The following is a 27148-nucleotide window of genomic DNA, read 5'->3' as shown; positions in this document are numbered from 1 at the left end:
GCGTCACGGTTGTTTATAATATCGTTAAGTGGCACTTCCGAGACTATTGTTATTGAACACTCTTGAAAGTAGTGTCGCAGCTTCCGGGATGCCATAAATACCGCATACGCAATCTTTTGATAATGCGGGTACCGTGACTTGCACGGGGTAAGGACAGTGGACACATAATAGACCGGCTTTTGAAGGGGGAATTTGTGTCCGTCCGTTTCTCGTTCGACGACGAGCACTGTGCTTACGACCTGATGGGTTGCTGCAATGTAAAATAGCATTGGTTCGCTAATGTTTGGCGCGGCCAGGACTGGGTTTGTTGCCAAGATGGCTTTTATTTCGTCGAGTCCAGCCGTGGCTGCATCCGTCCACTCGAAGTGTTCGGTGCGTCGAAGGAGGCGGTAAAGGGGTAGGGCCTTTTCTCCTAAGCGGGAGATAAAGCGGCTTAGAGCCGCCACGCATCCGGTTAATTTTTGTATTTGTTTGAGGTCCTTCGGGATATCCAATTGTGACAGAGCTCGGATCTTGGATGGATTTGCTTCAATTCCTCTACCGGATACAATGAAGCCCAAGAGCTTTCCGGCTAGAATGCCGAAAACGCATTTTTCCGGGTTGAGCTTGATGTCGTATGTTCGGAGGTTATCGAATGTTAGCCTCAAGTCGTCTACTAGAGATTCGACATGTCTTGTTTTAACGACCACATCATCTACATATGCCTCCATTGTTTTGCCGATCTGGTTTGCCAGACATGTCTGAATCATGCGCTGATATGTTGCGCCGGCGTTTTTGAGCCCGAAGGGCATTGTGTTGAAGCAGAATGGGCCGTATGGTGTGATGAATGCCGTTGCGGCTTGGTCTGACTCTGCCATCTTTATTTGATGGTAGCCGGAGTATGCGTCGAGGAAACACAATGAATCGTGTCCTGCGGTAGCGTCGATAATTTGATCGATGCGGGGAAGAGGGAAGGGATCCTTTGGGCAAGCCTTGTTAAGGTCTTTGAAATCAACGCACATGCGCCGGGATTTGTCCTTCTTTGGTACCATCACCAGGTTTGCTAGCCAGTCCGGATGTTTTATATCTTTGATGAATCCGGCCTCCAATAGCTTGGCTAGTTCCTCTCCCATGGCCTGTCTCTTAGGTTCGGAAAAACGCCGAAGAGCCTGTTTGACTAGCTTGAATCCTTTTAGGATATTTAAGCTATGTTCGGCCAGTCTGCATGGGATTCCTGGCATGTCTGAAGGGTGCCAGGCGAAAATGTCCCAGTTCTCTCGTAGGAACTCTCACAGTGCGGCGTCTACATCAGGGTTTAACTGTGCCCCAATGGAAGTTGTTTTATTGGGGTCCGTTGGATGGACCTGGAATTTGACTATTTCGTCCGCCGGTTTAAAGGAAGTGGACTTGGATCTTTTATCAAGTATCACATCGTCCCTATTCACCGTGGAGCGCAGCGCAGTCAGTTCCTCAGCCGCTAGGGCTTCGGATAGTGCCTCGAGGGCCAGTGCGGCTGTCTTGTTTTCGGCGCGGAGTGCTATGTCTAGATCACTAATGAGAGTGATGATTCCGTTAGGCCCGGGCATCTTGAGCTTCATGTACCCGTAATGGGGTATTGCTTGGAAGACTGTAAACGCTTCCCGCCCTAGCAGAGCATGATATCCGCTACTGAACGGGGCCACCTGGAATGTGACCTCTTTGGACCTGTAATTATCCGGTGTGCCGAACACCACATGTAGTGTGATTTTTCCTGTGCAGCGCGCTTCCCGACTGGGGATTATTCCTCTAAAGGTTGTGCTGCTCCGCTTAATGCGGTTCCAGTCTATTTCCATTTTTTGAAGGGTTTCCTCATAAATGAGGTTCAATCCGCTGCCGCCATCCATGAGTACCTTGGTAAGACGAAAGTTGTCCACTATTGGACTGAGGACCAATGCGGCTGGTGCTCGGGCTGTTCGGAATTTAGGTTCATCACTGGCGTTAAAAGTAATAGCCGTGTCACTCCATGGGTTTATTGTTGCTACTTGGTAGACTTCGGCAAGGCCGTGGAGTGTTCTTTTTCGCATATTATTTGATGCGAAAGTCTCGAAGATTGTTAATACCGTACTGGTTTCTCTGGGGTGGCTTTCTGTGGCTTCTGGAATTAGAAGATCTTCGCCAAATTTTGCCACCTGCCGGAGTATCCAACATGCTCTAAGGCTGTGAGTTGGTGTGGCACCCTCTGCACTGTGAATTTTACAGGGTCCATCAAGCCATCCTTCCAGTACGGTTCCGTGCCCTGTAGAGGGCTTTTGCTTTTTGGTATTGAACCCGAGTGTCTGACGATGATGCACCCTTTTATTTCGGACCGGGTTTGTATTCAAGGCCGGATTGTCCCAAAATTTTGTTTCAGTTTTCCAGGCGCTTTCCATCGCACAGTACTTTCGTACTATGGACGCCAAGTCAGCAAAGCGTGTAATATCATGGCGACTTATGGCGTTGAGGATTCCCTTATCCATGCAATTATTGCAGAAGAATGAAATTGCATCTTCCTCGCGGTAGTCATTTATCCTGTTCATAATCAGGAGGAATCTGGCCCAGTAATGATGTACTGTTTCTTCGGGCTCTTGCCTAATTTGGGATAGATCGCTTATGTACGGGTGGGTGGGCGGAATCAAATTCGAAACCCCACCCAATCTGAGACCCAGGGGCCAAGGAGTTTCCGAACTCGGAAGTTTGGATTCTTGGATGTTGTCCAATGAATCTAGCCCGTCACCTGACTTTAAGTTCAGGTCTTGAGTGATGTCCTCCCCTCCGTGGGTATCCGACTTGGAGGGATCGGGAATCCGGACATATCTAGTCCTTAAGATAGATGAAGGGTCGCCGCACTGTCCCTCTACCACGGCAACATGGTGGGTGACCTGGGGGAGTTAATCTCTGTCAGATCGGGTTTAGACCCAATCTGGTCGTAATCCGTAGCGACTCCCAGGGCGGCAAAGCGATCCAAGAGCTCATTTAGGGAAGAGAGCTCCATTGGATCTAGCTGCTCGGCGAATTCCGAGCTGACGTGAAGATTGCTTTTGATGACCCGAGAGGTCATCATCGGCGCAGCAGCCGAACAGGTGGTCATAAGGAAACCACCTAGCCTGAGAGTCTGGCCGACAGCCAAAGCTCCCTTAGCAACGGTGCCATCTTTAAAGATAGGATGAGGCATCCTTCCTGATGGTGACGACATAGAGGAACTCTCAATGAAAGCACCAATGTCGGTGTCAAAACCGGCGGATCTCGGGTAGGGGGTCCCGAACTGTGCATCTAGGCCGAATGGTAACAGGTGGCAGGGGACACGATGTTTTACCCAGGTTCGGGCCCTCTTGATGGAGGTAAAACCCTACGTCCTACTTGATTAATATTGATGATATGGGTAGTACAAGAGTAGATCTACCACGAGATCAGAGAGGCTAAACCCTAGAAGCTAGCCTATGGTATGATTGTTGTTCGTCCTATGGACTAAAACCCTCCGGTTTATATAGACACCGGAGAGGGCTAGGGTTACACAAAGTCGGTTACAATGGTAGGAGATCTACATATCTATATCGCCAAGCTTGCCTTCCACGCCAAGGAAAGTCCCTTCCGGACACGGGACGAAGTCTTCAATCTTGTATCTTCATAGTCCAGGAGTCCGGCCGAAGGTATAGTCTGGCTATCCGGACACCCCCTAATCCAGGACTCCCTCACTAACCCTCTCTTCTTTTTTTGTTCTCACTTATGTTTTCTGCTAAAGTATAAGAGGGAGAGAGAGAGCATAGTCCAGCAGGCCTCTCTAGGCCTAGTCCATCCCCGTCGGCCTCTTGGGCCTCCTAGCTAGGCCGGCCCTTTAGGCCCAGACGCCCCCACCCTAGCCCGTTCCCCACGTGCACCCTCTCCCTCTCTCGTTCCCGTGGCCGCCGCCACGCCCTTGATGCCATCGCTCGCTCTCTCTCCGATCCCCATCTCTCCCTCCTCTCGCTCTCCTCGCAACGCACCAGGGAGAAGCCCCACTCCCTCCTCCCGTCGCCTCTGCAGCCCCGAGCGCCTACGGCGTTTTCCCGCTTGCCTCCTCCGAGCACCGCATCTTGCCAGTCTCCTTTGCCCGCGAGGTTGCTGCCGGTGAACCTGGTCGCCATGGCGCCTCCTCGCCGGCAAGCCATCCAGGTCCCGATGCCCCTTCACCATCGACGACCAGCGCCATCGCCATCGCCCGCTGCTTCCTGCCAGGAGAGCCGCCGCCTCTCTTCGTCACCACCAACAGGAGCTCCGTAGTCTTCCCCTTCCTCTCGTCGCGATTCGCCTCGCCTCCACCTCCGTCCCCATGGCGCTGCGGCCTCGCCGCCTCGGCCTTGCCAGCCTCGCCGAGACAGAGCCACCGCTCGAGCCTGAGGGCCCCGCCTCCATGTTTTGTCGCGCCCCTGCCGGCCTCTTCCTCGCCCTGCAAATGCTCTGGCGCGTTCCTCGCCATCACGCCTCATCCTTGCCTCCTCTAGCTTGCACCACCATCACCACGGCCGACCTCGCAGGCCACTCCATGCTTCTTCTGGAGGCCCTTGTTTCCTCCTCTGCTCGGCCACAAGTGCATCGACCGGCGTACAAAGCACCGGGGCACTGGTTGCCTCTATTTGCGGGTGCTTCGTTTTGTGCTTCATGGAAACGTCGCCTAGTACCTCTACGATCATTGTATCACCAAGATCACCCGGTCCAAGACCACCTCAAATTCGACTACCGCACGGTTACGCCAAGTTCATCTACGAAACGTGTACATCTACTCCGTCAAGACCGGACCGACAAGTACCCCAACATCATGTACAACGACTGTCGCCGAAGACCAGGGTAGCAAAACGTCAAGTACCTATGACCGAAGAACGCCATGTACCTCTCCGAAAAACGAACATGTACCACTATGTCCGAAGACCTCGAACCTGTCAAGTCCGACAACGATTTTGTACAACTACCGACGACGTGCATCTTGCCAAGTACCCTCTCCGGATCGTCATGTTTGACTACCAATAAACATGTACCACTACCGTCGCCGAGATCGCGAGAACCTCTAACGTCGACCCTAGAGCATGAGAGAACGACTACTTCCACTACGAAAGTCCCGAGAACGTCTACTTCCCCTTCTCTGCTTCAAACTTGATCCGTTCCGATAATGCACGCTCCGAAAGGTATAACCGCCGAGACGACCGCCCGTGAACTAATGCATGTGTGATGTATGAGATGCTCGTGCTTGCTCCGTGCTCGAATTGTTGATGCATGTTGCCCCTCTTTTGCCTTGTTACCGTCGTCTCCTGGGACACCCGGTATCCGGGATCACTCCCCGTCACTCTTGCACGTTTCGCGCACCCACACTTGTTCCTTTGCACTAGCATCTCATTTGAGTTGCCGGATCACCGGAATGTTGCCATGGTAACATTTCCGTTTCGCCGCTGTGGCACCCCTTTTCCTTCCGCCATGGCGACAAATGCCTCGTATCTTGTCATGTCTACTTTTCCTTAAAACTTGCATAAACTTGCACATGTCATCCGCATCATGATAACAACAATTAAAATGTTTAGATTGTTGTTGCAATAAATTACTAAGGCATATGGGGATTTACCGGATTCGTTATTTGTTACAATTAAAATGTTTTGTTATGCTTCACCTCTTGCCATGCTAACCAACATTTAATATTGTTGAGTACCTAACCGAGAGAGAACTAAATAATTGATGTGGTGTTCCGTCAATATGCAACCCGTTGCATATTGAGATCCACTTAATTTGTAGTTTTGGTTGTTGCACTTTGCCATGTCATGCATATTTAGACCGGACATGCATCATACTTGGTTGTGCATCATGCCATGTTTATGTGATGGTTGTTTACCATGTTGTTTGCTTCTTTCCGGTGTTGCTTCTTCGAGTTAGTTTCGATAATGTCGCGTTTGTGAGGATCCGTTCGACTACGTCCGTTTGCCTTCTTCATGGACTCGTTCTTCTTCCTTGCGGGATTTCAGGTAAGATGACCATACCCTCGAAATCACTTCTATCTTTGCTTGCTAGATGCTCGCTCTTTTGCTATGCCTATGCTGCGATACCTACCACTTGATTTATCATGCCTCCAATATTGCCATATCAAACCTCTAACCCACCTTGTCCTAGCAAACCGTTGTTTGGCTATGTTACCGTTTTGCTCAGCCCCTCTTATAGCGTTGTTAGTTGCAGGTGAAGATTGGAGCTTGTTCCATGTTTGGAACATGGATATTTGTTGGGATATCACAATATCTCTTATTTAATTAACGCATCTATATACTTGGTAAAGGGGGGAAGGCTCGGCCTTATGCCTGGTGTTTTGTTCCACTCTTGCCGCCCTAGTTTCTGTCATACCGGTGTTATGTTCCTTGATTTTGCGTTCCTTACACGGTTGGGTTATAATGGGAACCCCTTGATAGTTCGCCTTGAATAAAACTCCTCCAACAAGGCCCAACATTGGTTTTACCATTTGCCACCTAGCCTTTTCTTTCCCTTGGGTCGGCTGGCTCAAGGGTCATCTTTATTTAACCCCCCCGGGCCAGTGCTTCTCTAAGTGTTGGTCCAACTGAGCGATGTCCGGGGCTACCAGGAGCAACTCTGGGCTGGCCTACCCGACGTCTTGCTCATCCGGTGTGCCCTGAGAACAAGATATGTGCAGCTCCTATCGAGATTTGTCGGCACATCTGGGTGGCTTTGCTGGTCTTTTTTTACCATTGTCGAAATGTCTTGTAACCGGGATTCCGAGTCTGATCGGGTCTTCCTGGGAGAAGGAATATCCTTCGTTGACCGTGAGAGCTTGTGATGGGCTAAGTTGGGACACCCCTGCAGGGATTTGAACTTTCGAAAGTCATGCCCGCGGTTATGGGCAAATGGGAATTTGTTAATGTACGGTTGTAGAAAACCTGAAACCTATCTTAATTAAAATGCATCAACCGCGTGTGTAACCATGATGGTCTCTTCTCGGCGGGGTCCGGGAAGTGAACACGGTGTTGGAGTTATGCTTGACGTAGGTTGTTCTAGGATCACTTCTTGATCATAGTTTCTCGACCATGCTTTGCCTCCTCTTCTCGCTCTCATTTGCGTAAGTTAGCCACCATATATGCTAGTGCTTGCTGCAGCTCCACCTCACATACCTTTTCCCTACCTATAAGCTTAAATAGTCTTGATCGCGAGGGTGTGAGATTGCTGAGTCCCCGTGACTCACAGTTTACTTCCAAACCAGTTTGCAGGTGTCGATGTTACCGGGCAGGTGACTCAACCGAGCTCAAGGAGGAGCTCGATGAAGATCTCGTTCTTTGTGTTGTATCGTTTCAGTTGATCAGTAGTGGAGCCCAGTTCGGACGATCGGGGATCTGTGTAGCATTTAGGGTAGTCTTCTTTTATTTTGGTTCCGTAGTCGGACCTTGATTGTATCGGGATGATGTAATGCTTTATTCATGTATTGTGTGAAGTGGCGATTGTAAGCCAACTATGTACCTTTTTCCCTTATTCATTACATGGGTTGTTGTGAAGATTACCTCACTTGCGACATTGCTTTCAATGTGGTTATGCCTCTAAGGCGTGCTTCGACACGTGGGAGATATAGCCGCATCGAGGGCGTGACAGTCTGATCCATATGCCACCAGGAGAAGGACTGTTGTGGACTACAAGTTCCATACAAAGGAACAACATGACTTCTATGAGATAGTGTTACTTGACAAGAAGCCCATAGTGTGTGACATGAGACGGGTTGATTGGAAATTCATTGAGAAAAATGAGGATCACTTCCCTGGTGTATATGACAGCTTCAAGGCATGTGGAGTTGATGAGTTTGTGGCTCAGAAGCTCACAAAGTGGAATGATGAGCTTATTATGCAGTTCTACTCCACAACTCATTTCTACTAGATGGAAGGATTGTTTGGATGTCTGAAGGTACTAGGTACCAGTCAACAGTTGAAGAATGGGCAAAATTGATCAATGCTCCTGAGGAGAATGAAGATGACTTGGATGTCTATGCCAAGAAGAAGAAGGATCACAACACCATGGCACATATGTACAAAGAGATCCCAGATGCTGCTCTTGAGACACACAAATTTGGATCAGTACATTACCTTCTGTCAGTTTTGCCAACAATCAACTAGATCCTCAGGCACACTCTATTGCCAAAGTCAGGTGATCACAAGATGATCAGAGGCTATGCAATTAACCTGCTTCACATATTTGATGTGCCTCAAAAGTTCAAAGTCATGAGCCTAATTGTGGAAACCATAAAGAGAACAGTTGCAGATCAGAAGAGAAGTTGTGGGTATGCCCCACAGATCCATGAGCTAATCAACTCCAAGATGGGCACTGGCACATATCTCTTGGACAAGGAACATATGCCCATCTACCCAGACTTTGAGGACAACACTGTGGTGATGGATGAGAATGAACCATCTTCTGTGCAAGCACAAGCAAAGAGGGACAAGGCAAGGACTGAAAAGGCTGCAAGGATGCCAACCATTGATGAGGCATCTCAGTATCTTCTGAAGAGCAAGATCAGCTTGGCTACTTGATTGCCTCCACTCTGAGGATTGAGAAAGGATTGGCCACCCTAACTCAAAACCAGGAGAGCTTGGAGAGGATCGTGGAGCAGAAGTTCTATGACTTAGATGTGAAGGTAACTGAGATACAATCAGTTGTTGAGCAACTTCAGAATGAAGTGTAGGAGAAGAAGGGCAAGTCTACCACTGATGCTTTTTCTAGAGTGCCCAGAGGACAGAGATCTGCTGCAGTGCCAGTTACAGACACCAGAGCAACTTCATCTGCATCAGCTACAGCTTCAGTGCCACCAGCTCCAGCACCCACTCCACCAGCTCCATCTACATCAACTGATGCCTTCGTCCTTGGCGTTTTATCTACACCACCACCTGAAGACCAAGCCCGAGAGTCGATCTAGCAATATGCATTTTTATGAACTTTTTGGTAACTTGTTGCCAAAGGGGGAGAAAATGTATAGATCATAGGCTTCGAGAGAGAGTATTGCTTTTGTTCTCTCTTATTGTTTGGTGGTTGAACTTTGTTATTTGCTTGTTTGAGATACTTTATGCTTTTGTGTGATACTTGGATGATCATGTGTTTGATCATATGCTACCTTAATGCTTGTTGGATGACATTATTCTTTTATATCCCCATATGATCATTCACTTTGCTTGGTGATGAGTGCATGTATTTAATTATTATCATTTTGAGCGCTCCACCAAGATGTATGTGACATGGAAGAGTAACCCATGATCCTAACTCATTGTGCATTTGCAGTCCAAAGCAAATCTTAAACTATGCACAAATTTAGGGGGAGCTCTTGCTTTTCACATACTTCTCAAAACGACAATTTTTTTCATTCTTATTATCATTTGTCGAAGCTTTGATCTATATGTTGTCATCAATTACCAAAAAAGGGGAGATTGAAAGTGCAACTATCCCTAGGTGGTTTTGGTAATTCATAACAACATATAGCTCATTGAGCTAATGCTATTTCAAGATTAATATTTCAGGAAAGCTCAATGATTGGCATGGCATGGATGAGAAAAGTGGACCCCTCAAAAAGCTAAGGACAAAAGGATTGGCTCAAGCTCAAAGCTCAAGACTCTACATTTTCTCTTTTAGTGATCTAAGATCACATTGAGTCTATAGGAAAAGCCAATACTATTAAGGAGGGATGAGGTGTTGCTTGATGAGGCTCTTGCTCAAAATGCTTAGTGATATGCTCCAAAGCCCTCAACTACTTTCTCAGATCCACATATGACCTAAACCAAAAGTTAAACTCGGCCCCACCGATTCTTTCTATCCGGCGCCACCGAGTTCGGATGTCATAGCCACTGCCACAAACCCTAGGCAAATCGGTCTCACCAATAGGGATCTCGGTCTCACCGAGATGGGATTGTAATCTCTCTGTTTCCCTTCGTAACATTTCGGTCCCACCGAGATGAGCGATCAGTTCCACCGAGATTGCAATGTAAACTCTCCGTTTCCCTTTCGTAACATTTCGGTCTCACCGAAATGAGCGAATCGGTCCCATCGAGTTTACCTGACCAACTCTCTGGTTAGCTTATTACCAAAATCGGTCTCACCGAGTTTATGTAATCGGTCTCACCGAGATTACATTATGCCCTAACCCTAACCATATCGGTCCTACCGAGTTGCATGTCAGTCCCACCGAAAATCCTAACGGTCACTAGATTTGCTGAATCGGTCTGACTGAGTTTATCAATTCGGTCCCACCGAGTTTGGCAAGTTGTGTGTAACTGTTAGTTTTTGTGTGGAGGCTATATATACCCCTCCACCTCCTCTTCATTCATGGAGAGAGCCATCAGAACGAACCTACACTTCCAACTTACTTTTTCTGAGAAAGAACCACCTACACTTGTGTTGAGGCCAAGATATTCCATTCCTACCATATGAATCTTGATCTCTAGCGTTCCCCAAGTTGCTTTCCACTCAAATCTTCTTTCCACAAAATCCATATCCTGTGAGAGAGAGTTGAGTGTTGGGGAGACTATCATTTGAAGCACACGAGCAAGGAGTTCATCATCAACACACCATTTGTTACTTCTTGGAGAGTGGTGTCTCCTAGATTGGCTAGGTGTCACTTGGGAGCCTCCGAAAAGATTGTGGAGTTGAACCAAGGAGTTTGTAAGGGCAAGGAGATCGCCTACTTCGTGAAGATCTACCCTAGTGAGGCAAGTCCTTCGTGGGCGGCGGCCATGGTGGGATAGACAAGGTTGCTTCTTCGTGGATCCTTCGTGGGTGGAGCCCTTCGTGGACTCGCGTAACCGTTACCCTTCGTGGGTTGAAGTCTCCATCAACATGGATGTACGATAGCACCACATATCGGAACCACGACAAAAACATCCGTGTCTCCTATTGCGTTTGAATCCTCCAAACCCTTTCCTTTACATTCTTACAAGTTGCATGCTTTACTTTCCGCTGCTCATATACTCTTTGCGTGCTTGCTTGAATTGTGTTAAGATTGCTTGACTTGTCCAAAGTTGCTAAAATCTGCCAAGAACTAAAATTGGGAAAAAGGATAAGTTTTATTTGGTCAAGTAGTCTAATCACCCCCCCTCTAGACATACTTTCGATCCTACAGCGGACCCCATGCCCATCCCTCCAACCCCGTTCGCCCGATCGCCATAACTATAAGGAAACCAGAAACTAAAACTATCTTAGTGAAAAAAACATCGTGCTGCTGGCGACAACTGCAAGGTGTAGCGCGGGGAGCAAGGAGCAGCAACATGCGTCGGTGAGACAACAGTCACATCTGGCCAGAGCAGTCATAAAATACAGAGTTGTCGACCCGACAGCACAGGGAGACCGGCATCGGCGACATACACATGTGTCATCTGGCGTGAAGCCCGTGTCTTCGTCTATTGTAATGGTCGTCGCCGCCATCGAGGAGTATGAGACACTGCTCCATCGGCGATCCGGCCGCCAGCCACGAGGAGTGTCTCCTCGATGTGCTGTGGGCCGACACCACTGTTCTGTACGCATACTCGCATGTGAAGGGGCTGATGGCCCGTGTGGACGTATCCCAGTCCGTTGTAGTGGTCGACACCCCCATCGCGTGAAGGACCGAGGAGCTTGGAACACCGCTCCAATGGCGATCCGACCACTTCATCTGCTTGGAATCGTGCAACTCCCAATTTTTTCCCCAGAGTTTAGGCTTTTAAGCTGAGGACACGTGGCAACCGGCGAAACACTCACCCTGGTGGTTAAACTGACTTACAACATCCCCACGTATTATACAAAGGCTTTTATCATTTATGTCACTAGTTGTGTCCCACTACTCAGTTTTGCCATTAAAAAATACAACTACTTAAAAATGCCATCGATTCGTGAGATGCTTGCTCAAAAATGCCATTAGATATCTCAAAAATGCCATCGTTCCTTTAGATGTTTGCTAAAAAATGTCATTAGACATTATTATTTTCAGGTCAAATCCGTTGACCATGTTATATGGCAAAAATAAGCTTAGACCCACATGTCCGTTCTATCTATCTCACAATGATAAGTGTTGGCCCAGTTGTCAAGATTAACCAAGCGAATAATTTTACAGGAAAATAAGAACGTTGTTCGGAACAAATGGGCTCCACACTTTATTGTAGCGAGATAGAGCGGGCATGTTGGTTCATAGGTATTTATGTCATTATAACATGGCAAAAGAGATTTGAGATTACAATAATGGTGTCCAGTGGCATTTTTGAGTATATGTCTAACAAAGCAATGACATTTTTGAGGAGTTGAAATTCCTAGTGGCAAAACTGAGTAGTGGGACATAACCGATGGCATAAATGATAAAAACCCGAGGAAGTATAAAAAAATCAGTGTGCAACATTTAGCGTCGTTGTGGTGACAAACACAACAACTAGTGCAGTCATGTTTTCAGGTTGGTAGACGGGCATTGTTACATCTTCGATGGGCCACAAAACTATTATAGTCTTTCCGGCGATGTTCATTCAATGAGAGGACACGTTAACATCGACTAGGAAATGTATGTGTGTATGTATGAGCGTCTGTGTAGATACTGTCTTAAAAAACTAGTGCAGTTAGTGTGTTTAGTAAAAAAATGAGCAAAGCTTGTACGTGCTGCTCAAGGCCTCAAGCTATTGTGTATGACTAGGGGCTGGGGCGCCACCTGGTGGCGCCTCTTGAGAGAAATCTGGGCGGTGCCAGGTTGAAAGCGCCCATTCCACTTACTTTGGCGACAAATTTCGGAAGAGCTAAATAAATGACGCTTAAATACAAGGGAGATTAGGGAATCTGAAACACAAAACACTGATGGCATGAGGTAGAACCGGAAAGACAGAGAGTTCACACATACTCATTATCTAATGAATCAGTATATGTTGCAAGTTTCTGCAGTGGTAAGAATTCAACATTCAACCAGAAAGACAAAGAGAGCTCACACATACTCATTATCTAATGAATCAGTATATGTTGAAGTTTCTACAGTGGTAAGAATTCAACATTCAGTTGTGACATGAAGTGCTACACCAAAACAATAAGAGCACAACGACAGAAAGTTTAAAGGGTATTCAAGCTGAATGCTCAAATTAAAATCACCATGAAATGTGAGGAAAATGCCACCCGGTTCTATGTGGATTCTGCGACATGTCTTGCAAGTAACCATATCATTCAATAAGCCAGAAATATTGTAGACATCAAGTGGAGTCAAAGAGTGCTTGCAATGCTAACCGTCCGAGGAAGATAATCTTCAGCATGTCTCCTAAGAACAGAGAAACCACCACGGGTACTTGTATCCGAGGTTGCTAGTGTCCTGCAGAAGGAATGTATGACGACTTTCTCGAGCTCTTGTGGTTTAGGACCCAAGCTTGTGAGCTCACCTTACTAATTAAGGGGGTTCAAACGGGAAAATTAATGAACGTACATGTAAACAGAAACATGGAACATTACTAACAAAGAAGACTGCTACATGAAACAGAACTGATATTATATGTGAAGAAATGTACATAGGAAAGGACAAGGCTTTGTTACAAGGTATCTACCATTATGTTTCAGAAGAGTGTCAGGTTGTAGCCCTCATTTTGAAGCTTTGCCTCAATAGTCTCAGACAATAAAGAAGGGTATTATGACTATTATGAGTAAGTCTTCTAGAATATCAACCACTACTGTGGGAATTGATGTGCAGATAATGGAATAGAAAGCAGTACTCTAATCTATCAGCACAAGAGTTACAGAATATGTAGTGTGCCTAAATCAATTCATTAAGAACTTAATTAGACCAGTGTACATTACAAGAGGTCCAAAAAGGCCAAAAGGGAGTGCGGGATGATTCTTCCGTATATTCATACATTTGGATAGTCAAATTGTAGGTGACAGGTAACAAAGGTAACACAGATATACTGAGCTTACATCATATGAGAAACACACAGAGGAGGGAATATGTACCAGAAGAGCATTAACACAAAGAAAGCATTCTGGTAGAAGTTATAGAGAATCATGTATGTCATAGACCGATGGTTCCAGTGCTTGTGCGCAAGAAGCGCTCTATTAAAAAAAACTGCCCCATAACAAATCTGAGGCCATCACTACTTGACAACCTTCTTGACCACATATATACCAAAACTAACATCAGCCATTTGTATCATTGAAATATAATTTGCCCCTGCAAATAGAAAACAAGATCATAGAAAACCAGACTGTCAAGATGAACATAGGAAGATGCCAAATAGTGGAGAAAATAGTTAGCCATGTCTCCAAAATTAAAGGTGACAGTAAAACTGACAAGCTCAATGTACATCAAAAACTTATGTTGGCATAATTCTGCAGTATTGTTTGTTTGATCTTCAATTGTCAGAAATGACTTGTGCCTCTGTACTAATTGTGACGTTCAACAGATAGGGAGCTTATTATTGTATAAAGCCTTATCAGTATATAACTGGATTGCATAGACAGAAATGCAATGCACATCATGTGATTCCACTCCTTCCTCTTAGTCCAGCCCCTTCTTTTCCATAACCCTCTCTCAAATACACATGTCCTCCCTTGAGGGGAAAACATAAATTAGTATGAAAACCATAGATATGGAAAGGAAAAGGAACAAAACATGTATATGGAATTTTGAAGCCATGCCTTCGTAGACCTGCTTCTAACTATAGTGCTATGTGTACAATTATTTTCTTATAAAGAACAAGCCCACAAAAACTACAATATCATTGAATGTATTGTATTTGGAGAACCATAATGAGCAGATCTAGAAGAAAGCCTTTTCGCACCGGTATTTGGAGACAATATGAGGAACAGACACAACCAGATGTCGAGAATGAAGAGTTAGTACCAAAGAGCATACCTCACATGTCGGCCGCCGCCGCAGGCGCCTGCTTGAGGTGGTCCAGGAGCCCGCCGCCACCAAGGCTGAGCTAATCGGCATTGGCAGGGATGACGTGGTCAAGCTGCAGTGAGCGTGCCGCCTTTCAAGAATAATGCATTTTCTTAAGAATGGATCTAACAAAACATGCTATAGCCAAGTATTCTGGTGCATATGAGTTGCACCCAGATCAACCGCATGCTTATCATAAGGGATTTAAGGCAGTTTCTTCCTTCACAAAATGTCATTCTTTCCAACTAAATATACCATACTTTGAAGAAAATGCACCATATATCCAATTCATGTTTTCTTCAAAATTGTATGAGTTGAGGGTTCACAATATGTACTAGTGGGCAAGGGTGCTCCACCGCGCCAGGAAGTTACCCAGATGTTTGCTTGGCTTTTTTTTGAAAGGGAAGGTTGTTTGGTTGCCTATATATTATTTTAGCTCTATAAAAAGTATTTAGTTGTCCATCACTTTAATGAGCTGGTTTATTTAGCAAATGTGGCATATTCTTAGATAGAAAACATGGCACATTGATAGGTGAACAACACCACAATAGTTCATTTTTAGAGAGCAAAATATACGATATCCACTGTCATTGTCGGAAACAAATGTTCACTGCCATTGTCTTAAAGAGAAGTTCTCAGATGAAACTAAAATTATAATATTATATGCCTAATTTAGCAAGTTACCAGCATGTTAGGCAGCTTTTGAACTGAATGCTTGCTCACAAGAAGTACTACAATTTGTAAAATTTAGCCATTTCTGCATTACTATACCCTTGAGAACAGAAACCGAAGAAATATTTGCAACATGAATGTGTACAATTAGTCTTAAACAAAGAACAGACATAATCTTCACAAGGTCCAGCGTGGCAAACCATGTCTACAGTTCTCAAATAAGACGTCGCAATATCATCACCGACTTGTTGTTCCAGCCATACATTAGAAATTCCATCCATTAGCATTTGACAACATGACTCAACGATTACCTTACCTCATCAAATCATCGTGACACCTTGTATCCTGCATGGTCAAGTAGTACACCTTCTGATGGCAATAACAAATTCTGGATAAGACTAAGGAAAAATTAGCATGTTGATCTTTTCCAGAAAATAAATAAAATATGATTCCTTGGTCTTCAAGGAAAATAGAAATCATGTTTCATAATTCCAATATGAAACGACTTTATTTGTAGAAGTAAGCAAGGCAAGCAACTTAGCCAAATGGATGTGGTATATACATGAATACATACGTAGCAAAAGGAAATCATATATGCATGCGACATGGGCACAACACAAAAAATTCTTTATGCATATTTCACATACATAACTAAAGTTAATGATCATCTCATGTAAAAATAGTCACTAATTAATTAAATCAATTCATCCAACATTATACTGCTAGTCTGATACAACTTGTACCGAGGATTATTATAAGAGAGCACTTCTAGAATTATGCAGATATAAACTGTTTGACATTTATGTCAACAAACTACAAACCACCATGCATGTTGTCTGGTCAAGTTCTAACGGGATGACTGTAAAACGATTTACCTTCAAACTAAATTGACAGAAAAATAGATCGGACTCAGCTTAATCTTTGAACTCGTGCAATTAGCACTCAGTCGTTTGCAAAAACAGTTCATCTGGTTATATTTAGTACCTACAAAAGCGAGCATAGAAATGTTTATCCTCACAAACAAAGAATAAGAATACATGTGTAAGACCAATACTATAACTGGTTATCAAGAAAACTAAACAATAGAAGAAACATAAAACAAAGGATGGAAGATGGGACCTACCTGACTAAGAATGCCACAAGATACAGTAGAAATTCCTTCTTTATGGCTGGCTCCCAGAGAATTTCCAAGAATGCATATTGACCAAGGTCATGCAGTCCTCGATAGAGCAAAAATCCAGGGACAACCTTCATAACTAATATCCAACCACCTGAGTAGAAAATACAAACCTTGTTATCTGTAGTCACAACATGTAAATTGAATAGTAGGTTACTGCTAAGTTAGCAGCTTACAGTGAAAAGTTCTATCCTATAGAAAAGGGAAAAGAAATGCCACCTGTAAGCCAGAGCCAAATATATAGATGGCCAATCATTGCAGCAGCAGAATAAACGGAAGTTTTCACTTTAAGAAGGAATCTTGACTCAAGATATTAGAGGTTTAAGTCACTGGTTGTGGCTATCTTAACAGATGAAACGAAAGATGCCACAAAAAGGCAAAAAACCAATCTGTAAAACAGTAAAAGTATGTAGATGAGGAAAAAATATGCCATAGTAATTGACTCAGAAGATCAATTTGGATTTTGGAGTACATATATTTGCTTTCCACAAAAACAGAAGCTCAGTGAAATATCTGAATTGTACATATATTTGGATTTTGAAGATCAATTAGTTCTTTCAAAAATACTCAGTGAAACAAAGAACTCGAAGCTGCATCACACAAGAGAGAAGGGTGCTTCTCTCCATTCCTGAAAATACCTGCAAGTGATGGCGCGCACGGCGAGCAGCATCTCGCCGGGGCTGGCGACCTCGGCGTCGGCCAGCCGCACAAGCGCCCGGGCGGTGGACTCCACGGGGAAGTAGCCCCCGGCGTCCTCCGTGCAGAACGAGAGCGCCTCGCAGGGCTCCATGAGCGACGCGAGCAGCGCGCCTCCCCCTGCGCCCTCCGAGGCGACGGCCGCTACCATCCGACGGAACTTGCCGCCCTCGGGCCTCCCTTTCCCGTCCCCGTCCCTACAAAAAGGAGCACGACGGCAGGGCGTCTCTTCAGTCTGCGCTATCCTTCTGCGTCAAGGATAAACACGATGCTGCAGAGAGGAAGAGTAGGCGGGCAGCGGGGCATAGGAGACGGCGGAGGGAATGGGGATTTTTTTTTCCTTTCTTTCCGATGAACCCTAGCCTAGATAGCTTGCTCACGGGGACGACTGCAGCGGCGAGACGGCGGGAGATAGGAGGAGGAGGAGGGGCGGCGGCTCACATACCGGGAAGGAGAGGCGACACCGCTGGATAGAAGGGGTGGGGTGGCGGCGCCGGAGAAGAGGACGAGGCGGAGGGCGGAGAAGGGGCTGTGAAGGCGATTTTCTCCTCCTGTCTTTTTCTTATAATAAAAAGCAAACGATGTGATGGGCCTGATAAATCTTTTTTTGTCTCGTACCGTTGCCGACGTGGCTATCGTGAGCTATCGCCTTTGATGCGTAGCTGAATGGTTTCAATTGTGAAAGTGCTTAATTTAATTTCTTATAATAATCCCGACAAAGTCTGATAGTGACCGAAGTATTTATCCATTAGTGGTACAACATTTGCTCATAATATTTGTCAAACTACCGACAAAATTAGAAAATCTTTATTTTTATATATTTTTAGAAGGAAAGGGACCATGTCCGCGGTTCCATTTATATCAATGAATCAAAGTATTCAGTAATAGCAAAACAAGCCCCCTTACAACTGAAGGAGTAGAAAAACAAAATTACAATCTTATGGCAGAATGCCTAAAAGCGCTCTGGCCGCAACCCAGAAGCAAATAGTCTAAAAAGGAGGGAAAACTTATTACATCATTTTCACTAACAACACTCAGTGAAGGGGGGGGGGGGGGGGGGGGCTTTTGCATCACCTGGCCTTCATCGAGGGTGCTGTTGCAGCCTGTGGAGATCACAGTTACATTGGTAGAGCATTTTATCATGGAGTTTTTGTGCAATCGGTGCATCCAACATAAAAACTCATGTTATAAGTTGTAAATATATATACGAAAATACTCAGTATAACACACACACACACCATGCATCTAATATTTGATAAAGTTTCGATTGCATACTCAACTTAGAGCTTGAGAGACGGAAACAACAAATTCAACAGTGGCAATGTTCCCCTTAAAAAAAGTGGCAGTGTTAATGGCTCAATTCATAGCCAATTCAAATTAACCGCTATTCATAGCATAATTTCTCTTTTTTTATAAGCTGTGAGTTGAATTTATAAGTTAAAACTTATGGCATGTAGATATATAACATGGACATATTTTATTTCAAAAAACAGAGAAAATTTATCATCAATTTTGAACATCGGGCGTCGCACATAAACTTCGAGTGCACCGAATATACGTTTAAAAAATTTATAGTCGTGTTGTTTGGGTTTGTTTCTTTTACAGACAGACAAAAGCCCAGGTAAAGCCCATCCAGGCAAGATGCCGTGCCACGCTCACCACACACACTTGAGTGCGGGTCGGTAAGTTGGGCTTGGGTCGGTTGAAGGACCTTCTAGTAAAACCGACCAGAGCCGCAACAAACACTATCGAACCGAAGCCGGAGGTCTGGCGATTCGACCCTCGAGAGGCGGCCGAGCCGAGCAGACGCCATGGACCGCGAGTGGGGCTCCAAGCCCGGCAGCGGCGGCGCCGCCACCTCCCAGAATGAGGCCATCGACCGGCGGGAGCGCCTGCGCCGGCTCGCGCTCGAGACCATCGACCTCGCCAAGGACCCCTACTTCATGCGAAACCATCTCGGCAGGTAATCCCCCCCGCCCGCAAAACCCTAGATTCTTCGTGCTCTCGATTCGCATAGCTCTGCCCGCTGATTCCGCTCGTTTTCTCGTGTGTCAAGCTATGAGTGCAAGCTCTGCCTGACGCTCCACAACAACGAGGGGAACTACCTCGCGCACACGCAGGGGAAGCGGCACCAGACCAACCTCGCCAAGCGTGCCGCCCGCGAGGCCAAGGACGCGCCCGCGCAGCCCCAGCCAAACAAGCGCAAGCTCGCGCCCCGCAAGTCTGGTGCGTAAAGAATTAACTCTCACTGTTTTTTTACCTGAGCAGTTTACTAGTAGTAGAATTAAGGTTCTCTCATAAGCTGCCGTGACTTTGCATCGTTCCACTATGCAGGGCCTGCCTTTTTTTTGACTGGGTAGGGCCTGCTATTTTAGTTCTGCAGATGCTTGGTCTGTGTTTTTTTATCGGTTTCAGTAATGTTATTGCGCTAGGTTTGTTCAGGGTACTTAGTGTGAGCCATACCGAGTTGCATATAGCCTTGGATCTCTTTACTTTTGTAATGAATGTACTTGACGTTTTGAGGGAGGCAATGATCATATCAGGTCTTTTTGTTTTTGAAGATCTTGGTGGTATTTCAAGTTTCATCTCGATGTGAATTCATAACGTTTATTTGTGTATTCAGTGTTGCAAGCACACTAGTTGAGGACTGTTGCAGGATGGATGAATATCCCTGTGTGTCAAATTTGCCCCGTCAACTAACAATCTTATACCTTGCTTTGTGTTCTGATAATTTTAGGCATGAGAGTGGGACGGCCAAATTAGAGCGTTTTGTTGGATAGCAGAATGTGAACATTAACTTCACATTAGTCCGATCTTCATTTTTATCCACGGTTTAGGCGTGTCTTTAACTATTGATATATCAATAAGGCAACAATGAAAAGTAATACCCTGTTCCGATAAATAATATCCCTTGATTAATTAAAGGGAACCCAAGTGTCTATAAGGTTGATATTGGGTTGCTTGGTTGTCTTCAAATCTAGATAAAGAGGATACATCTAAAACAGCCTTGAAAAGCTGCTGTGGACTATTTAAATTTTAGTGATATGATTTTTGGTGTTGCTGAACTAATGGCCATGTGGCATAAGCATTCATGCTTGGAACACTGGATACTTCTGATAACTTTCTGTGGTACAGCAGTTTCGAAAAGAAGTTCTTCACAGGGCAGACAAATCTATCGGAAGCTAGGCTTAATTTTGTTCCACCGATTCCGGAAATGTTCAAACATCAAAGGCGTTGTTTTTTATTAGCTATTTAGACCCTTGTATTCTGTTCCAGTTTGGTAGTACAGCTATGCTATTTTGTTTTCTGCACCTAATTGTGTTATCTTGGTAACTATCCTCATAAGTTATAACTATGTTTCTTTGCTTTGCAGTTAAGATTGGCAGACCTGGATATACAGTAACTAAACAGTATGATCCTGACACGAAGCAACACTCTTTTCTCTTTGAGGTTAGTATTTATCGTGCTTGTACATCTTGTTCTCAGAGTTGGTCAATAGAGGATTTGTACATGATCAAATAAGTTCGATTACCATCTTCTGTATCTAGAGACACTGTTTTGTCATTTTTCAATCGATGTCATTTGTCATGTCATGTAGGCATCTGAATTACAAATGGCAAGGATCTTATAGTGATACCAGTTAAGTTAGGTTCGTTTCCAACTTTTATAGTTTATTCATATACTAGTATGTTCTTTCTACAGTTTTACTTGCCTCCCGTTGGCAAATCAATTTTACAATGCTATCTAGAAGTTTATCTTTTGATAAAGCAGCCTTTACTGAAGAGTTAACACATTCAGAATAGTGACAAATAGCTACATAATCAGCCAGTTTCTCTTATCGATTTCTCTTGTTATGAGCATTTAAATAACCATGTACACTGGGGTAGTGGAGTGACAAATTTTGGCATTCTGTTTTCAGATTGAGTATCCTGAAATCGAAGATAATAGCAAGCCAAGGCACCGTTTCATGGCATCATATGAACAGGTATTAAAGGGCCCTGGGCTAATGTGTGAGCATCATCAGCCTGATATATGTTGCTTTACTGTTAATAATCTTCCATTTGCTAATTTACTACTATTGTTTTACAGAAAATCCAATCTTGGGATAAGAGGTACCAATATCTGCTTTTTGCAGCGGAGCCCTATGAAGTCATTGGCTTTAAGGTGCATCTCTTGCAAAGTTCTGCTGCATCAGACCCATTAGCCAATGTGTATATACTTAATACTGTCTGTTATTTGCAGATACCAAGCACAGAGATTGACAAATCAACAGACAAGTTTTTCTCGTATTGGGATCCGGACAAGAAGTCATACATTGTGAGTTTTTCTATGCAGTTTTTTGCCATTTCATTTAGCTGCCTTTATAAGCAATATTGTTTCACAACTTTCACTTTTTTTAACGACAGCTGCAACTATACTTCAAGCCAAGAGCACCGGAGATTAACAGACAACCAGCAGCTCCTGGTACTGTCCCAAATGGGACAGGAGGCCCTCCTGGTGCTCCACCAAGGCCACCATCCCAGCCACAGGCTCTGCCGCCACCTCCACCGAATGCACCTATGGGAATGCCCCCTAGGATCCCGCCACCACCAATGAGCGGTCTTCAACCTCCACCCCCTCCGCCTCCGCTTGCAAATGGTCCTCCGCGTTCAATACCACCTCCACCTCCTTCTGGTGGTCCAATGGCTAACTTTACTCCTGGAGCACCTCCGCCACGCCCTCCGATGCAAGGCTACCCTGGACCTCAGCAGTAGGTGATCTGAGTGTGGGCAAGAGAGATCAGGCTACAAATTTTGAACACTTGCTTTATCCAAACCAGTATGTGCTACATTGTTGTCTGAAATTTTACTGTATAAGCAGATTAAATTATTTAAGTGCGCTTTCAAGCAAAGCATTTTATCTGTTTGTGTTTGTCATCTCTTTGTAACTTCGTTTTTGGACGTTATCCCTTTGGCACACGATTGTGTAATTGTCATATTCCTGGGCAAGCAGAGTGCTCTTCAAGGTATACTATCATGGTAAATGCGATTTATGAGCATCATGTTCCAATCTGTTCATGAAGCGGTTCATGTTCTTGCTAATCTGTTTAGTTCTGCTGTAGTGCATTTGTTTGGTTGTAACCGAAAGCACAAAGTGAAGCCGACTTTTTTGCTAAAAGCTACAAGATCATGTTGAGCCACAAAAATACTCAGCAAAGCGCTAGAAACTGTGCACTTTGTAGTGGTTTGAGAATCGGTGATTTTGTGGTAGGCATTTTCTATCTAAAGTTAGGTTCGGATAGTCGAGATCATTCTGGTACCCATGAAAGCTATACGGATGACATCTAAAACGGCAAAATCAGTAGTTTGAGAACCAGTGATTTCGTGGTAGGATGTATAAAGTTAGGTTCAGATAGTTGAGTTTAATACATTCTGGATACTTAACAGTTATTTTCAATTCTTATGGTTCATTCTTCTGATTATGTAGGCTGCATAAACAGGCCAGGCCGACACAGGCCATGTGCAAGATGTATTCAGATGATTACGCCAATGCGCCAGACAAATCAATCTCTGAAGCTTGTTTCGTTCCTTGTATGTTCTCCAACGTCCAAGGGGGTAGCAACAAACAAAAACCCCTTGAATGTGAAATTTCCTAACCGGCTAAAAGAAAGTCTCATGGTGTACATTCAACACTTCATCCTCCAATGCTGGAGCTCTTGCAAGAATCAGAGCAGCTCCGGGGGTGCCGGTTTATACATCTACTCCGGTTACAGATAACTCAGCACAAGACCTTCCCTGGTGCGGTCAGTTCTGCTTCTCATGATCTACTCGGTGCAAAGTAGTGGCAGCATGACAACTAGAGCTGACTCCCCCGGTGGTTGGTCTGGAGAATTAATCACAAGCAACCATGAGATAATTTGGTATTGCGGCATAAATTGTTGATGATGTCAGAGATGCATGTAATACACAGCAAGGGATACTTACAGCCCAACAAATACTTTAAACGCGTCGTATGTTGCCCATTGCGCTCCGGTAAGAGTACCGACCATGATAATACGGAGTGGAAGGCCACGAGTGAAAAGGCCCCACAGCCCAATGGTTGTTATAGCCTGGAAGCACAATTAATTGATCAGAACAGTTCAAAATTACCATAATATTGATACTATAAGTGAATACCATCTGGCAGCAAGATGGGCGTAAGCTATATAGTTAACAGTTCTGAGATTTTAATTATTTACTGGAATAGGACTTGCAACTTACATCTGCCACAGTGGCTCCCTTTGCATTGTTGAGAAAAGACACCAGGTTGTCTGCAGGATGAGAGACAGCAGCACACAAGACTCCAGCAATGTACCCCCCTGCAAAACTCACTGCTAGCTGCAATGGTTTACTGCATTGATCTTTTGGTTTTGGCACAGCATGCTTGTACACCATCTCAACAATGGTCTCAAAGCATGCAAATTTCATCATAGTGTCTGCAAAGGTAATGGAAAAGTAGATCAGGGCACACACCTAAGAGCATCTCCAATAGATGATGTAGATGTATAAATAACTAACTTTTACATCACCAGGCCTAAAAACAATGCTCCAACAGATGATGTAGATGTATAAATTTTTACATCACCTGCTCCAAGTGATGTAAAATACAACACTTGGAGATGCAGATTTACATCACCAGCCGCGTGGTGATGTAAAATGGCCAGCTGCGCGCCAACCGCCAACCGCCACTTCAACCACAGCCGCCCGCCCACCAGACCCCGCCGCCAGATCTGGCCTTCCCACCCTCCACCATGGGTTCTACTGCATTTCAGCATCCCCCGCCTTCAAATCGGCTGCATCCGCCCCGCTTTTCCACCCAGCTTTTCCGCCCAGCTCCGGCGCCCTGCCCCTCCTCAGTTGAAGCTCGGCGGCCGCCCGATTCGAGCTCTGGCGCCCTGCCCCGCCTCAGTTGAAGCTCGGCGGCCGCCCGATTCAAGCTCCGTCGGCCGCATCCGCCCTGCTTTTCCGCCGCCATGCTACCGCTGTCCGATTCGAGCTCCGTCGGCCGCATCTGCCCTGCTTTTCCGCCGCCACACTACCGCTGTCCAATTCAAGCTCTGACACCCTGCCCCACCTCAGTTGAAGCCCGGCCGCCGCCCAATTCGAGCTCCGCCAGCCGCCGGTGCTCGACTCGACGCTCAGACGCAACCGCGCCACTGCCATGCCACCCAAAAAAATCTCCAAGAGCAAGACCGGCTTCTTCGGAGTGCGGAAGAAGCCGTCCGGGAACTTGTCGTGGAGTTCCAGTGCAATGGCTATCGCTACTGGATCGGCACGTTCGACTCCGTCTACATGGCCGCACGTGCGTACGACATCGCCGCGTGGCAGTTACTAAAAGGGTATAAGATGGCTGCAAAAACTGTTTCATTGTCATGTTGAACAATTAAGTACTTCATCCATGAGCACCATATTCAACCAAATTATATTTCTTTGATTTGTAATTTGCCCACTAGTGTCATGCTTTCCATATATTTTTATGGATACCACATGTCTGCCACATTGCTACTATAGAACTGCCATGTCATCAAACAAATCAGCTCACAATGGCCGGATGGGTATGGTTTGGGTTAAACCCACATAGTGCTCTCACTATTCCTCATGTCATACTTCTCCATATGTTCTCTCTCAATTGATTTGTTTAATAATGTGGCAAAAGCTGGCATCCTCGTTAGCTGGAATCACTTGTAAACTAGAGTTTAGGGTTAAAAGTCGTCCTTTTGCTAATAACAACAATCAACTGCTGTGGCAGCTATATATGATCTGGATTGCACATTTCATAGTAGGAAACAATAAAATCAACTAGGCTTTTCATGGCTGAGGAGGGCTGCAAACTAGGTCAAAATTACAGAAATTAAGTAGTGCCAAACTTGTATAGTCTTTAGAAAAGCAGCAGTGATAAATGGCTAACTCAGTTTCACGGGCATCCTGGAATCATGTCAGCCCCAACTCTATGCTCCCATGAAATTTCTAGCCTTTAACACTCTAAAGAATCTCTAAAATTGTTTCTATCGGAAACAAGCTAAAAGAAGATTCTGGTATCAGCGCTACTAGTATTGTTTGGTCATGTACTATTTAACCCTTGGCATGCAAATACAGTAGGAAAATATAATTTGTGATGAATTCGACTCACAAGGAATTTGGCGGCCCCAAAGAGGAACTATTCCCTTGTAAAGCCTGAAATGAACACAGAGTGTTAAAGAGTGTTCTGCAGTATCTTGAATAGAACCAATCATAACATAATCAGTACAGGACATGCAGTATCTATTATACCCAAAGGCACCTTCGGACCGGACAAGCTTCGGAAGCCCATCGGTTAGGCATCGAGCGAATCCCGGCTGGGTCTGGATTCGAACCTTGACGGCTTCCATGGGGCAGAGAGCTAAATCTGCAATTACCTCAGCCGACGCCGATGCAGCGAGGTAGATGACGGTCTTCAACCTGTCAGCATTCTCGGGGCCAGCAATGTCCGAGTAACACTTCTTGAAGTACTCGTAGAAACCAAACTTGCAAGCTCCCTGGCTACTATACCCAACCAGCGTGGCCATCCAGCCTTTGAAGAACCCACCAAGACCTTGCTCTTGGAGCAGCACACCGAAGCCAGACGAGATGTCCCTGTACTTGCTAGGGTCAACCTGCGAAGAGCAATTCCCGTTGGAAATTAGCATTAGGGCACAGGAAGCTTGTACAGGAGCAGCAGGGGAGCCTGTTTCTGCTTCAGAGACCTGCATATTGCACTTGACGAGGTCGAGCGGCGTGACTGCGAGGTGGGTGAGGCCGGTGCTGAGGACCCCGCCGAGGGCGCAGGTGGCATAGAAGAGCGGCGTGTGCAGCTGCACCGGCGGCGCCGCATCCGCCTCCATCCTCCGCTCGGCCGCTCTGGCCCTCCGGTCGCGGACGGCGATCTCCCACCTCTTCCCCAGCTGCTCCGCGTTGGCGGCGAGCGAGGCCAGGAGACGGTCGAGGGGCAGCGTGGCCGCGGCCGTGGGGCAGCCGGCCTTGTCGCGGTTCACCATCTGGGGACGTGAGCTGGGAGCTGGAGCTGGGCGCGGTACTCGGGAGGTCGTCGCGGTCGGAGACGCGCATGGTAGGGGGAGCAGCGGGGAAGGGGGTTCGGGCGAAGGCCGCGAGCTGAGCTGAGAGCCGCCCTTACCCTTGCTCTCCCGCGCCGGCGGTTGGCCGAGACGGGAAGTGGCGTGCGGCGGCTGCTTTTTCGAGGGACGCCGACGCGAGATTTGGGTGCGGATTGGGTGGCGAGATGCTGCCGCCGCGCGCAGCGGGCGGGACGGACCCCACCGCCTGTCGAGAGGAAAAGATCCGACACGCGACGGGAGGTTGCGGTGTCTGATCGATCGACGGAGAGAATATGCCGCCCGCGGTACACGTACACTGCCACGGCGTCGTCGTCTACGTGCATCGCAGGTGCCACCTGCGTGCAGTTGACGCAGAGGGGTATGCTTGGCGCGGTACACTGGCCGGCGCCGTCTGCGTGCATCGCGGGCGTGGATACTGTGAATCTGTGATGATGCCTCACGTGGTTTGATTGCTGTTAGTGTTTCAGACCCTCAGTGGGTGGCGGTGATAGTTGACATGTTGGCAATTAGCAACCACTGGAAATACCGATTAGAGTAGAGTCCAGCTAGAACGCCTCTTTCATAAGTACTCCCTCGTTTAAACTATCAAAACGTCATACTTCCTCCGTTTCAAATTATAGTGCGTCCATGTTTTTTGAAGTTC

The 27148-nt window shown here is 45.9% G+C and overlaps 2 protein-coding genes and 1 long non-coding RNA gene across 6 annotated transcripts; 1 reads left to right on the top strand and 2 right to left on the bottom strand.

The window, feature by feature from the left end:
- Window positions 1-12889: 12889 nt before the first annotated feature.
- Window positions 12890-17976, bottom strand: LOC123085363 (uncharacterized). Of its 4 annotated transcripts, none has more exons than XR_006439704.1 (5): window positions 17842-17976; window positions 17339-17593; window positions 16647-16794; window positions 13207-16507; window positions 12890-13115 (listed from the first exon to the last, which is right to left on the bottom strand). It is a non-coding gene; the product is annotated as an uncharacterized lncRNA (long non-coding RNA). The 4 variants fall into 4 exon arrangements; XR_006439703.1 differs by having other exon boundaries at window positions 12890-14516; window positions 14822-16507; XR_006439702.1 differs by having other exon boundaries at window positions 12890-14137; window positions 14822-16507.
- A 1126-nt stretch (window positions 17977-19102) lies between these two features.
- LOC123085362 (splicing factor 3A subunit 2) lies at window positions 19103-22437 on the top strand. The gene is made up of 7 exons (XM_044506987.1): window positions 19103-19359; window positions 19453-19622; window positions 20770-20846; window positions 21316-21381; window positions 21486-21560; window positions 21639-21713; window positions 21803-22437. The coding sequence occupies exons 1-7, from the start codon at window positions 19208-19210 to the stop codon at window positions 22148-22150; spliced, it is 963 nt and encodes a 320-aa protein (XP_044362922.1). The 5' UTR covers window positions 19103-19207; the 3' UTR covers window positions 22151-22437.
- A 470-nt stretch (window positions 22438-22907) lies between these two features.
- LOC123085361 (mitochondrial phosphate carrier protein 3, mitochondrial) lies at window positions 22908-26756 on the bottom strand. The gene is made up of 6 exons (XM_044506986.1): window positions 26137-26756; window positions 25685-26046; window positions 25545-25588; window positions 23636-23850; window positions 23360-23484; window positions 22908-23258 (listed from the first exon to the last, which is right to left on the bottom strand). Exons 1-6 carry the CDS (start codon window positions 26425-26427, stop codon window positions 23180-23182), a joined length of 1116 nt encoding a protein of 371 aa, XP_044362921.1. The 5' UTR covers window positions 26428-26756; the 3' UTR covers window positions 22908-23179.
- Between the last annotated feature and the right edge of the window lie 392 nt (window positions 26757-27148).

Source organism: Triticum aestivum, chromosome 4A, assembly GCF_018294505.1.
Source record: "Triticum aestivum cultivar Chinese Spring chromosome 4A, IWGSC CS RefSeq v2.1, whole genome shotgun sequence".
Lineage (NCBI taxonomy): Eukaryota > Viridiplantae > Streptophyta > Magnoliopsida > Poales > Poaceae > Triticum > Triticum aestivum.
This window is presented reverse-complemented; position numbering and strand designations above follow the sequence as displayed.

Excerpts from the sequence above, each read along its gene's own strand:
- LOC123085361 (XM_044506986.1), bottom strand. The coding sequence starts at position 26,427 with ATGGTGAACCGCGACAAGGCCGGCTGCCCCACGGCCGCGGCCACGCTG. Across the intron at positions 26,047-26,136 it reads TCGTCAAGTGCAATATGCAG|GTTGACCCTAGCAAGTACAG; the intron begins GTCTCTGAAGCA and ends TGCTCTTCGCAG. Across the intron at positions 23,259-23,359 it reads TTTAAAGTATTTGTTGGGCT|ACCAACCACCGGGGGAGTCA; the intron begins GTAAGTATCCCT and ends TTAATTCTCCAG.
- LOC123085362 (XM_044506987.1), top strand. The coding sequence starts at position 19,208 with ATGGACCGCGAGTGGGGCTCCAAGCCCGGCAGCGGCGGCGCCGCCACC. Across the intron at positions 20,847-21,315 it reads AACACTCTTTTCTCTTTGAG|ATTGAGTATCCTGAAATCGA; the intron begins GTTAGTATTTAT and ends TTCTGTTTTCAG. Across the intron at positions 21,382-21,485 it reads TCATGGCATCATATGAACAG|AAAATCCAATCTTGGGATAA; the intron begins GTATTAAAGGGC and ends ATTGTTTTACAG.